Genomic DNA, 14,468 nt, shown 5'->3' with positions numbered 1-14,468 from the left:
TCCTCTGCTTCTCTACAGTGGAAAGGATAGAACAATATAGGCAAAGCTATACAGGGGTATAGTCAACAACCAGAAGTGTGTGTGTGAGCATTCTGTACGTGCATATCTGTGTGTATCATGATATAACAGCAGGTCTGTGGACTATTCAAGAACAGGCTTAGGGGCCCATTTCCAATATTTTTTTTAAATGTGATTGCTTCAGTACCAACCCCCCATGGCACCAGTCCCTGAGCCCCACCCCTACCCAGCTCTCTAACCCTGTGCCATATGGGACACAGTGGCCTTCATTCCTGACCAGGGGGAACCATGTAATGGACCAGTGCGGCCTCTGAGCCTGACACTCCTACCATTGTCCAGTCTAACAGTTATTTTTACAGGTCTTGTTTTATACAATATTTTTTTTATTCAAACATCATTACCTTTTTGGATCTGTAGTTTCATTGGAATACTGAAACTCACATGATATGGAGAGGGGTGCGTTGTTGAGAGGGCGTTTGGGATTATATTTGGCAGTGCTCATAACACTAAAGATCTGCTATGGCTCTAAACTGTTGCTTATGTAAATTGTTCATGAGAAGGAAAATGCTCCCCTAACTCAAATCATGTGCACCTGTACTAGCCTAATAAGTCAACCCCCTGACAGTGTGTGTGTGTATTATATTACACTGCCGAGTCAAAATTAAATGAATCACATTCATCTAGTTATATGATAGGTCTAATGAGCTAATCTGTCCTTACTGTGGTGTGCACAACTTTAACTTGGAATTGAGACGCTCTCACTAGTCTAGCAATGAAAGTAGTCCTGGAAAGGCACCAGCAATTTTACTACCTCCAGACAAAACAAAACAGAATCCAAACAAAACAAACCGTTCTACATAAACAGGCTGCACAACAATAAGGACCAGTCAGGGTTTTAACCAAGTAGACAAACCAGAACTATTCAATTTATCAGATCTAATCTCTCACAGACAGTGAGAGACGGGTGACAGAGACGAGACAAAGACAAACACCGGAGCGTATGTGTACCTGTAAGGGGGGTCCAGGGGTGTCTGGTGAGGAGAGGCTGGCTTGGCTGGTGATGCTCTTCTTCAGGCTGTCCACCTTCTCATAGGTCCTCTTCTGCCTTCCTGTCATCTCCAGCGGCGCCAGGGCCGGGATGCTATGATTACCTACCCTGCTCAGCAAACGGCTGGAGGAGTGGACGTCTTCTCGCGCCCCCAGGCCTCCAGCCTTCATCTCCCTCATGGTGTTGGAGCGGCTCACCACCTCCCTCATCTCCAACATCAGCCTCTCGTTGAGGGCACACAGGTCCCCGCTGCTGCCCACTGAGCCTGGTCTCCCCCCGGCCCCCACCCTCCGCCGGCTCTTCCTCCTCAGGCTGGGTGAGGGCCCAGTGGAGTAGCCAGAGTCCTGGTAGGTGATGGTGGTCCGGGGCCCTGGAGGTGTGTGGAAGTCCTTTCTGCTCTGCCTGTTGTGGCGAGCCTCCATTGCCCTCAACACACTGGCCTCCAGGGCCCGCCATGTCTGCTTCTTCTCCAGGATACCTGGCATCACTGGGGTCCCTGACTCCCTCTCGGGCTGGGCCAAGAGAGGGTCCGGCCGTGGGGTGGGGGTGCGGTTGAGGCCAGCGGAGTTGGACAGAAGGGCCTGTTTGGGGTCCACATTGACCATGTGCCTGATGCCCTCCAGGCCAGCAGGACTGTAGTCAGAGGGGTTCCTCTTGTGCCTAGAGATTGAGTGAGAGGAGCCAGGGTGCTGGAGGAGCCTGAGCTTCTGCAGGCTGTGTGTGGGGGTGAGGCGGGACAAACCATCAGGCCCATTATGGAGGTTAGCCCCCTCCACCTCCATGTCCGCAGGAGGCTCATCATAGATGGGACACTGTGATCCCTCGTCATCGTAGAGGGGAAGTGTGGAGGCATACTGGGGTGACACTGACCTGGGGGTGCTGAGCTGGGACCTGAGATTGCCTGGGGTTTGGGGAGGGTCAGAGGACACCAGATAGAAACTTCCATTGCCCATCTTCCTTAGGTGGTGGGCATCGGTGGCCATCTTGCCAGAGGGAGCGGTCTTGTAGCCCTGGGCAAAGCAGGAGTGGGCCCACGGGGGCTTGCTGCTGACGGGGAGGAGGGTGAAGGTCTGGTGGCCACTGGGCTTGGTGTGTGTGTTATGGTGACGGAGTTGCAGGGCCGGGCTAGATGGGCCTCCAGGCTGGATCCGACTGACACTGTTCACGTTGACCAATATGGCTGCCTTAGACACTGGGGAAGGCTGCCATCTCTGAGAGAGCTCCCTGGAAAAGAGAGATAATGAGGTAAAGGATGAGATCTGGGTTTAGATTTAAAGAGATATCGTACACTCATACACTACCACTCAAAAGTTTGGGGTCACTTAAAAATGTCCTTGTTTTTGAAAGAAAAGGAAATGTTTTGTCCATTAAAACAACATCAAATTGATCAGAAATACAGTGTAGACATTGTTATTGTTGTAAGTATTTTACAACAATAACAATGTTGTAGCTAGAAAAGGCAGATTTTTTATGGACTATCTACATAGGCGTACAGAGGTCCATTATCAGCAACCATCACTCCTGTGTTCCAATGGCACGTTGTGTTAGCTAATTCAAGTTTATCATTTTAAAAGGCTAATTGATCATTACAAAACCCTTTTGCAATTATGTTAGCACAGCTGAAAACTGTTGTCCTGATTAAAGAAGCAAGAAAGCTGGCCTTCTTTAGACTAGTTAAGTATCTGGAGAATCAGCATTTGTGGGTTCGATCACAGGCTCAAAATGGCCAGAAACAAAAAACTTTCTTCTGAAACTCGTCAGTCGATTCTTGTTCTGAGAAATGAAGGCTATTCCATGTGAGAAATTGCCAAGAAACTGAAGATCTCGTTCCCTGCTGTGTACTACTCCCTTCACAGAACAGTGCAAAATGGCTCTAACCAGAATAGAAAGAGGAGTGGGAGGCCCAGGTGCACTACTGAGCAAGAGGACAAGTATATTAGAATGTCTAGTTTGAGAAACAGACGCCTCACAAGTCCTCAACTGGCAGCTTCATTAAATAGTACATGCAAAACACCAGTCTCAATGTCAACAGTGAAGAGGCGACTCCGGGATGCTGGCCTTCTAGGCAGAGTTCCTCTGTCCAGTGTCTGTGTTCTTTTGCCCATCTTAATCTTTTATTTTTATTGGGCAGTCTGAGATATAGCTTTTTCTTTGCAACTCTGCCTAGAAGGCCAGCCTCCCAGAGTAGGTGTTCTAAAACTTTTGACCGGTAGTGTATGTGGAAGCCAGGAGATACTAAATGTGTTTATGTTAATTAACAGTCAATTACCGCGAGACCAGCAGTTATTTGCTTGACATTCAACGAATACAACATTTTGTGTGACCGCCACAGCCCTACACACTTCTATCCACCTGACCAAATGTGACTGAAACAACTCCTACCATCTATCTGATTACTTTAAGAATCAAAAGGTTAAGCATGCGTTACAATATTAGCAGCACAGACCAAGGATTAGAAAAGCCCTTCTGCCCTCCCCCTCTACTTTATAGTCAATAACACACTAAACAATATTAAACCTGAATACCTCTGTCCTTCTGCAGCCAGATATCTAACAGACTGACCCACTGCGTCACACACTTCCTCCTAAGGCTCAGGACAGGAGTCACTGGGGAGCTGAGCAGGGGTGTAGGAAGAGGACAGAGAGGAGGGAAAAAAAGAGGCGGAGTGGTCTCTGTCCCCACACCTACCCCCTAGCTACCGTCTGTAGTTTGTAACAATACAGAAACAATTCCCCTGGGGCTAGAGCTTCCCAAACCAAGCGCAAAACGTATTTACACCCTTCTTACCTCCCAGCCACTGCATTGCATTCTCTCTGTCTTCCTCTCTGTCTGAGTCACGCCATTTCAGTGATTTGAATGTAAACAGTCTCTTCAAACAGTTGATCAGATATAGCTTCCACAGCCCATAAACAGTTAGGCCTGAGCCCCCTCCCAGCATAGCATTGCACATACAGCCCTGTCCCAGAGGAGCAGAGACTAGTAACACGCTGCAGAGAGGATTTTAAAATGTTTTATTTAACTTAGACAAGTCAGTTAAGAACAAATTCTTATTTTCAATGACGGCCTAGGAACAGTGGGTTAACTGCCTCGTTCAGGGGCAGAACAACAGATTTTTACCTTGTCAGCTCAGGGATTCGATCTTGCAACCTTTCGGATACTGGCCGATGCTCTAACCACTAGGCTACCTGCCTCCCCATGGAAGCCATTTCAAAACGGCCAGTGTCTGGGCTGTGTTAGTTCTCACTGCAGAGTGTGACAGCCTGAGGTGGGAGACAGCTGTAAATGTGCTGCTGCTGCTGTCTGAGCTCTTTGAAATGGGGGACCTTCTGTCATGGTCTGGGTTGGTGATGTGAGTGATGTTACCTCTACTTACGATCTTGAATTTTGGTCTGATATTGATACAAACCTTTCTATTGCAAAATTACATAATTTGCCAATGCAAAAAAACAAACATGTAAAATGACTGTTATTTATACAGTGGGGCAAAAAAGTATTTAGTCAGCCACCAATTGTGCAAATTCTCCCACTTAAAAAGATGAGAGAGGCCTGTAATTTTCATCATAGGTACACTTCAACTATGACAGACCAAAAAAAAAATCACATTGTAGGATTTTTAATACATTTATTTGCAAATTATGGTGGAAAATAAGTATTTGGTCAATAACAAAAGTTTCTCAATACTTTGTTATATACCCTTTGTTGGCAATGACAGAGGTCAAACGTTTTCTGTAAGTCTTCACAAGGTTTTCACACTGTTCCTGGCATTTTGGCCCATTCCTCCATGCAGATCTCCTCTAGAGCAGTGACGTTTTGGGGATGTTGCTGGGCAACACGGACTTTCAACTCCCTCCAAAGATTTTCTATGGGGTTGAGATCTGGAAACTGGCTAGGCCACTCCAGGACCTTGAAATGCTTCTTACGAAGCCACTCCTTCGTTGCCCGGGCGGTGTGTTTGGGATCATTGTCATGCTGAAAGACCCAGCCACGTTTCATCCTCAATGCCCTTGCTGATGGAAGGAGGTTTTCACTCAAAATGTCATGATACATGGCCCCATTCATTCTTTCCTTTACATGGATCAGTCGTCCTGGTCCCTTTGCAGAAAAACAGCCCCAAAGCATGATGTTTCCACCCCCATGCTTCACAGTAGGTATGGTGTTCTTTGGATGCAACTCAGCATTCTTTGTCCTCCAAACACGACGAGTTGAGTTTTTACCAAAAAGTTATATTTTGGTTTCATCTGACCATATGACATTCTCCCAATCTTCTTCTGGATCATCCAAATGCTCTCTAGCAAACTTCAGACGGGCCTGGACATGTACTGGCTTAAGCAGGGGGACACGCCTGGCACTGCAGGATTTGAGTCCCTGACGGCGTAGTGTGTTACTGATGGTAGGCTTTGTTACTTTGGTCCCAGCTCTCTGCAGGTCATTCACTAGGTCCCCCCGTGTGGTTCTGGGATTTTTGCTCACCGTTCTTGTGATCATTTTGACCCCACGGGGTGAGATCTTGCGTGGAGCCCCAGATCGAGGGAGATTATCAGTGGTCTTGTATATCTTCCATTTCCTAATAATTGCTCCCACAGTTGATTTCTTCAAACCAAGCTGCTTACCTATTGCAGATTCAGTCTTCCCAGCCTGGTGCAGGTCTACAATTTTGTTTCTGGTGTCCTTTGACAGCTCTTTGGTCTTGGCCATAGTGGAGTTTGGAGTGTGACTGTTTGAGGTTGTGCACAGGTCTCTTTTATACTGATAACAAGTTCAAACAGGTGCCACTAATACAGGTAACGAAGGGAGGACAGAGGAACCTCTTAAAGAAGAAGTTACAGGTCTGTGAGAGCCAGAAATCTTGCTTGTTTGTAGGTGACCAAATACTTATTTTCCACCATAATTTGCAAATAAATTCATAAAAAATCCTACAATGTGATTTTCTGGATTTTTTTTCTAATTTTGTCTGTCATAGTTAAAGTGTACCTATGATGAAAATTGCAGGCCTCTCTCATCTTTTTAAGTGGGAGAACTTGCACAATTGGTGGCTGACTACATACTTTTTTGCCCCACTGTATAAAACCACCAGTTTAATAGAGTTTAATATGGCACAGATTGGGCTACATTACAGTAACCATTGCAGGGGAAAGAAGGAATTTATGCAAATTGCCAAAGACCACATATAACGTAGCACAATGATCACATGCTAAGCACATTATACATACACCCACATATCATCAGGTTACAACTCAAGACAAGTGGTCAATTAACTTAATGGATCTGTCTTATTTATGACTTGTCTCATTCTCCAGTTGTGAGTGGTTTGGTTTATGACTGATGTCCCTGTAGAGAGAGAGAGGGGGGGGGGGTCTATTTCCTGTCTTGGCCTGTAGAGCATCAATATATGAAAGCACATTGTCTAGGTCCCCACACAATGAGCAGAGATCAAGACAGCATCACTGCCATGACACTACATTCCCTTACTATTTTATTTATTTCATTTAACTAGGCAAGTCACTTAAGAACAAATTCTTATTTACAATGACGGCCTATCCCGGCCAAACCCCGGACGATACTGGACGAATTGTGCACCACACTATGGGACTTGCAATCATAGCCGGTTGCGATACAGCCTGGAAACGAACCAGCGTCTGTAGTGATGCCTCTAGCACTGAGATACAGTCCCTTAGACCTCTGCGCCACTCTGGAGCACAAATCTACCCGAGTTCTAATTCTATCCACACGCTAAATGATGTCAGTTCTGTTTAACATGACCAGTAACAAAAACATAAACACAATCCTCTGCTTGGAAGTTGTTTTGAGGTTAAACCAGAGTCACAGAATATAATGATAGGATAGGAGACATGCTAAGTCTAGCTCCCAGTGGTGAGAGCAGAGCTGGGGATTTCATCTGGCTTTGTGTCTGTTGTTCACTTGTCATTGTCACACCACACCCAGGGTGGTACAAACCGGGCCAGGCTAGTTTTTTCAGCCCTGCAGCATTGGCACATAATGTTGATTGTTAGCACAGCCAGTGTGCAGTAGAAGATTATCATGATCATATCTGTCTTGATGCCAATGCCCACAGTAGCGCTATATACAAGCTTTCCTCACTGTAGCAGTCCTAATCCAACTATACTGTACTTACCACCCAACTAGCCTGATCTCACTTCTAAAAGAGAGACAGAGCGTTAGAAAGCACAGTGGTAAGAAAATGGGAGTGAAGTGGGAGGACAGAGAAAGAGAGATTCCACTTGCTTTGGTAATCTAAACATATGTTTCCCAAGCCATTTGAATTGAACTGAGAGATGGAGAACGAGAGAGAATGAGAGGGAGATTAGTTGTGGGAGAGTGCCATCGGGAATGAGTGGAAATATTGGCAAGATAATCCTCTATCCATCTTTTTAAAATTTTCTATACTCCCTGACTGTCTTGCTTTAGTGAGCTGGACAGTTAAGTAACTGTATAAATGTAGGTCCATTTGAATTCCTACACAGTTTCCGTTCAGTTTTTGTTATTTTAAATTAGTGAGTTTGTTCGATTATTTTATAAAAATAAAAAAAATCACTCAAACCACCCATGTGGTCCGTATGTTTGACATCCTTGCATTAGGCAATGCATGGTTCTGCTATCGTCATGGCAACACCCCTCTATGGAGCAGTGGCCCATCTAAAGACTACCTACAGATTTTCTTAAGCAGACAGACACTCTTAAGTAAGATAAATATGTCAGTCCTGAGCTTACTGGTTCATTGACACTTTGTCAACATGTGTGCTTTACCAGAATCATAAATAGCCTGTGTTGTAGCCCTGTGTTCCATCACACCGACCACAGTGGCTGTTGGGTTCTCTTCACATAATGTTAACTAAAGGGATTATATTCCACAATCAAACGGAATATGAATATTACCAGTGTCATGACGTTGCCCTGTTGGTGTGGTTTATAACCCCCATAAATACCATTCCCCATTTTCTCTCTCTACTCTACAGAATGGACTCTTGGAAAGCCCTTTGTTAACATAAAGAGAGTATGTTCATTTCAAAAGGTTGGGAACAGAACAATATTTCAGTAATCCAACCAGTTGAAAGTATCCGTTGGTACTTAAAAATATGATGTCAGATCAGCTGTTGTCTGAGACATTATTACTGATGATTGGACGACATTAACTGTATCTTGGAAAGTCTACAAATTCTAGTCTACACATCAGATTCACATGGAATTGTTGTGCAATTTAAATGTTTAAATATTAAACTATTTGTGAAAAGATTAAATGTAATTTTAGTTTTTAAAATGAGAGAATTATTTTCATAAGTCAAATATGCTCAATCAGTGGCCACGCTCACGTGAATAGGCATTGGTTGGAAATGATGAACCAACACCTTTTCTACATTTCTATAAGATCCCCAATGACCCAATTCACGGCGAACTAAGCCAACTTCAGCATGAGCTATGGTTGCAAATGGTTGAACAACTACAACCTAACGAAATTAACATTGTGTTCCCGATGATGTGAGGACTGTTTAAAAGAGCAAATTTCAATGTGAGGGTGACGATCGCCATGCTGGAAAGATTAATTTTGCCTATATCAGCCAGAATACAGCATGAGCTTATAGTATGGCAAATTGGTGTGAACTTTGAACTCTTATTCACTAAAGAAATGATACATCCGAGACATCGAGTTATCAGCAGCAGCTGTAAATGTGCGTGGCCTAGGAAAGGACGAACAATCTCCTCAGAATGACAGGGTACTTTCAACGCAACCCAGCCTTCCATCTTCGACTAACCTATCGAAGCGCAGCTCAGAGTAAATATATTTCTTGCATTTTCCTTTTCCGAATGGGCGGTTATTTAGAATGCATAAGATTCTGTATTTACGATATCATAGCTTCATAAAGGTTTGATAGAGATCCAATCCTTTTGTTCCTCAGTCTTCCCGCGCTTTCATTCAAACCCAGCCGTCATATCGGTTTCGTCCTCTAGGGACGTTTTCTTTTATGACATAATTAGTAATCAATGTATGATCCATCCTGTGTATATGTACTTCTGTGTGACTATTTAGGTATTTAGTAAATAAATAATTCAACCAAATTTTGTATTGCTGATTCAACTGGTTAGCCAGGGTTTGTGAAGATAACCAAGTTTTACGACGTTCAGATGAGACTGAATAAGGTGACGATTAATAATTGTCTGCTATTGATATAAAAGATTACCAGGTCTTTAAGAGTTTATTCGGTCTTTAAGAGTTTATTCGGAAGACAACGGCTCTATAAACATTATTCCGTGGTGCCCCGACTTCCTAGTTAATTACATTTACATGATTAGTTTAATCAGGTAATATTAATTACAGATAATTGATTTTGTAAAATAGCATGTCATATAATTGAATCCATAGTAAAGACACGGCACCAGCATTCAGACAAAAGAACAGCCCGTTTTACATGATGCATCTGGTTTTACACAGGGATCATCTTCAGATCACCAAGTCACTGTTGTCCATAGATATACACATTACTTAAGGCGCTGGCTAATATACGTGACCTTGAGGAAAACCGAAAGATGAAATTAAGTTAGAATCCTTTGCCTGACTGGGTAATTAGATTGGGTTAAGGAGCAGCAAATCCACTTAACGGTCAGCAAATTTTAATTTGTCGACAGCTCTAGTGTCTTACGCCCCTGTCCGCTGCTCCTACCTCCACTCCTTCAGTGTGATTGTGGTAGGAAAAGCTATAGCTGAATATACATATTAAGCTATTAGCAAGAACTGTTCTTTCTTTCTTTCCTTCCAGGAATAACCTTGGTTGGAAAACTCATCAGCTCAGTCACTGTGGGGGATAGGGATATGGATTGGAAAGTACCCCTAACATACAGGCAATAGCGGGGGGTCTGAAAACAGGGGTTATTATTATGATCCACTGGCAGACAGGAGAGGAAATGAGGTCGTCTAGGCCAGGCTCTGAGAACAAACACAAACACCTCAGAGCTTGGGACAATGAGATCACCACACTCAGAATAGAGGAAGGAAACAAGTCAATTTCACAGCCAATCCACAGATACTACTAGCCTCTACCCATGACACATGGTTCAATACATAACTTTATGCCATAGGAAACCAACAAGAGGAATATGCCTTGGCAAAACTGATAGAACAACCTGTAACAGAGACAACCCAATCAAGACTTAGAAAAGCAGGAGTGGCAGAGGGGTGAGATGAGAAACAGGGGACCTGCAGAGACACCTCTGAGGTTAGAGACCCAGCTGTCGTGAGACAGCTGAACGCACCTCCCTGCTCTGAGACATCATGTCTACCAGCTACACATAGCTCCCACTTCCACCCTACGCAATCTCCCCACCCAGCTAGGAGCCCTGGGGCAGGGCTGGGGACAGTCACTGGGACGCCCACCAGTATCCAGGCTGTGGGACATGGTGACAGGGAGAGACCATCCCAGCATTGGGTCAGAGAGACACATATGGAATCAGATACACCATCAGAACACACTCCTCGGATTACAGTGATAAAACCACATCCTCTCAATTAACACTGATCTGGAGGTGTGTCATGTGAGCCACAGAAACACCATGCTCATATTGCTCATTGATTCTCATGGTTGAGGTGAATGGATACTTTAAGTCAACTGATATAGCATGCTTGTCATGCCAGAGACTGGTGCACATGTGGTGCCACTGGCCTTCATCAGAGCAATGGAAGGCGTCTCAGCATAGCACAGTACTCTGTATATGAAGACATCTAGGTCCAGTAACATGGGAATGCTTAAAGCAGGCTGGACGTGCTGCTCTAGTTAAAAAAAAAACATAAAACAGTTGGTCTGTAATCTAGTTTTCTGAGGACACCATAAAACTTCAACTTCACAAAGAAGAAAGTGAAACTGGAAGAGAAAGAAATAAGGACATTGTCACAACGAGCGCCAGCCACCCAGACCCATTTAACCAGATCGTTATGCTTAAAGTTCAAAGTGTTACCTCTTAACTGGAAAAAACGACACCATAAGAGTCTGACTTTAGTCGACATCTGGCGAGAGCCAAGAAATGATCTTACCAAGCCAGGAGCACAGAGATAAAAGAGTACACGTGCTATTTCCAAAGTCTTTAAAGTGCTGCTGTTAGTCCAGACTCAGAGAGCACGCACAGACGAAAGTGGCAGAGCTTGTGTCAGACCTGTAAACATCCAGTCAATGTGTGACTCAACTATTTAAAACACAGACTCCTCCTAATTTCCTAAATCAATCTACTGGTGATGTCTCTACTATGAGTCAGAGAAATGTGATGATAACCAGGTTGTATGTACTTTTGCTTTCATTTGACGAGCCGAGCAGGGACTTTTTTTAATCTTCCAATTCTCAAAACCCCCAAACATAACTTTTACTTGCCCTCATATCATCACCATACAGTCTCATAGGGATGTGTCACAGGGCTTTTGTGTTGTGTCAAAATATGGCAAAGAATCAAGTTTAAAGTTTTATTAGTCTTATGTACATGTACATGGTATACCCCATTCAACGAAATACTTACTTGCCAGTTCCTTCTCGACAATGCAACAACAATAATAGATAATACAATATAAGAATACGAAAATAAAGTAAATGGCTCAGTAGAATAGAATAAACATTTTAAATTGAACATAATACAGGAAGGCACAATTTATAGTACAATACTCACACTTGTATCAGAGAAATGGGGGATCGAGGGGATAATTGTGTAGTATTAGGGCTTCCTATCGCTACGTATTAGGGCTTCCTATCGTAATGAAATCTGGACCCAATGAGCTACATCTTGGCACAGAAAGAATGTGTCTTCATGAGAATCTCGTTGTGCAACGCCGATAGCACACCGACCCGAAACAACAAGTTAAAGGTGTGCTTGATCTTCGCCAGGCTGCCTTGGATTGAATCCTTTTGAGTGTGGCTATATCACTAGGCTAATGAAAAGGCACATACTATTAATTTGGTCCCTTGGTTCACTATTCACCATACCTTCACTTCTTCCTCAGAGAGGAACACTTGTGCTTAACTGAGGGCATGTCTTCCTTTGGTGACCCATTCTAACCCCGAGGCCAGCCCACAGGACAATAAAGTGCTATGACCTGTATGTGCCTTCAACAAGCGGGACACTTCCACGACAATGTATCAGTACCCTTGAGGTCCAAATACAGAAAAAGCAACACGGCAAGATATCCCAACTTCTACCCCACATGTAAGCCCCCCACATACACACACAGGTCATCAGTTGTGAAATCCAGTACAGATGTTGTAAGCAAGGTGCTCCTGAACCCTTTTTGACCCTTCATCATTTAAACAGATCAGATTCTCTTGCTCTAGCACTTCTGCATGTGATGGACATGTCTACCCCGGGAGTTTCAGGTATTTTCCCGATGAGTCGTACAGGGTCAGAATAACCAGAAATACCCAGGTCATGTGACAAGAGTTAGCCAATGAGTAACAGATTTAGCAGTCTGCTTGCTGTCACATGAGAAAGTGTGTGAGAGAGAGAGACTATTTGCACATCATTACAACATTGTATCTAGACATAATATGACATTTGAAATGTCTTGATTCTTTTGGAACCTTTGCAAGTGTAATGTTTACTGTTAATGTTTTATTGTTTATTATCTAGTTCACTTGCTTTGGCAATGTAACCATATGTTTCTCATGCCAATAAAGCCCGATAAATTGAAAGAGAGAGAGAGAGAATCAACTAAACAGTGCATAGGATAAGACAGATGGTATGTTGTTGGAAATTCAACAGGTAGATGTACACTGAGTGTACAACACATTAAAAACATCTGCTCTTCACTGAGCAGGTGAATCCAGGTGAAAGCTATGATCCCTTATTGATGTCACTTGTTAAATCCACTTCAATCAGTGTAGATGAATGGGGGGAGACAGGTTACAGAAGGATTTTAAGCCTTGAGACAATTGAGACACGTATTGTGTATGTGTGCCATTCAGTGAGTGAATGGGCAAGACAAAAGATTTAAGCGCCTTTGAACGTGGTATGGTAGTAGGTGCCAGGCGCACCAGTTTTTGTCAAGAACGGCAATGCTGCAAAGTTTTTCACACTTAACAGTTTCCTGTGTGTATCAAGAATGATCCACCACCCAAAGGACATCCAGTCAATTAGACACAACTGTGGGAAGCATTGGTGTCAACATGTGCCAGCATCCCTGTGGAACACTTGACACCTTGTAGTCCATGCCCCGATGAATTGAGGCTGTTCTGAGGGCATAAATGGGTGGGGCAAGTTAATATTAGGAAGGTGTTATTAATGTTTTGTACGCTCAGTGTTTACTGTATAACAACTCCTGAGGTGTATTGTTTAGAACTAAACAAAGGAAACCTTGATTGTAACAACTGTGATTTGGAACTGTTTCCTCTGAACACTTCTTTCTCAAACGTCATCAACGACTGTTAAATATGATTTTCTGAAAAGATTCTTTGAAATACCGCCAATATCAGCAAAGAAAGAACGGGGAACTTGGTCAAACTGAAGTAGACATTATACACAAAATAGAGGAACCTAATTTTCACTCCTGTAAAAACGGATGCCATACTTCCCCCCAAGTCGTTGAACAAACTAAGGCTAATTGGTCTGCTTCTTTCAAAAAGACATGCCACATGTGTCTACCAGTCTCAGAGCCTTCAACACTACTGAACAGCTGAGCCTAGTCATGACGAATCAGCCAGACAGATGGGAAGAAGAGAAGAGCACGGGTCTGAATTGTTCCTCTCCTCTCCAACCCCAAACATGAAACTCTAACTCAGTTTGTTTTCATCCATTTAGTGTTGTCACATTCCAGCTTCTCTCCTCATTTCATGGTGATATGTAATTAAAAGTCCAGAGAGAGACCAGTGAAAACCACCATATGGCTAACTGGGATGCACAGCCCATAAGAGTCCCACACAGCTGCCCATTGTTTTGTGGAGACATGGAGACTTCTGAGAAAAGTTTAGTAATTAGGTATGACCGCAGAGTGGTGGAGTTCCCTGTGGAGCAAACCCTTCTGAAGGACGGAAGGTCAGCAGTCAAGCAGGCTGTACCTCCACCAGGGTCCTCTGACAGAGAGGGGTGAGCAATTAGTTTCCCTTCTACCTTACATAATCAGGGTCGGAGGTCAGAGGGTAGGAGAGACTCCTGCTGGCCCCAGTGAGGATAGACCCAGGAACCAAGCAGAGAGCAGACGGACAACTGACAAGACACTAACACCTCTAGGAACAGCAGGGTCTCCTGTTTAGAACTAACTGGAATGTAGAGGTTCTGCATGTTATTACCCAAGAACAGACAACACTCTTTCACATCTCTTGTCTAAAATGATATTAAAGAGGACCTCAGTCATGTGTGATTTGGCTTCCCCCACCAGAGACCCCCATTTGACTTTGATGGGGGGGCCTTGGGTTGTTTTAGT

At 43.8% G+C, this 14,468-nt stretch overlaps 1 protein-coding gene across 1 annotated transcript in view; it reads right to left on the bottom strand.

The window, feature by feature from the left end:
• LOC139369478 (rho GTPase-activating protein 39-like) overlaps positions 1 to 14,468 on the bottom strand; it is a 48,473-nt gene that overhangs the window by 8,459 nt on the left and 25,546 nt on the right. The window contains exon 3 of the mRNA XM_071108734.1: positions 1,027 to 2,290. Coding sequence (XP_070964835.1) covers positions 1,027 to 2,290 — 1,264 coding nt within the window. The remainder of the gene's footprint in view (positions 1 to 1,026; positions 2,291 to 14,468) is intronic.

Source organism: Oncorhynchus clarkii, chromosome 17 (genome assembly GCF_045791955.1).
Source record: "Oncorhynchus clarkii lewisi isolate Uvic-CL-2024 chromosome 17, UVic_Ocla_1.0, whole genome shotgun sequence".
Lineage (NCBI taxonomy): Eukaryota > Metazoa > Chordata > Actinopteri > Salmoniformes > Salmonidae > Oncorhynchus > Oncorhynchus clarkii.
Note: the sequence above shows the minus strand (reverse complement) of the source record. Positions and strands in the feature narration are given on the sequence as shown.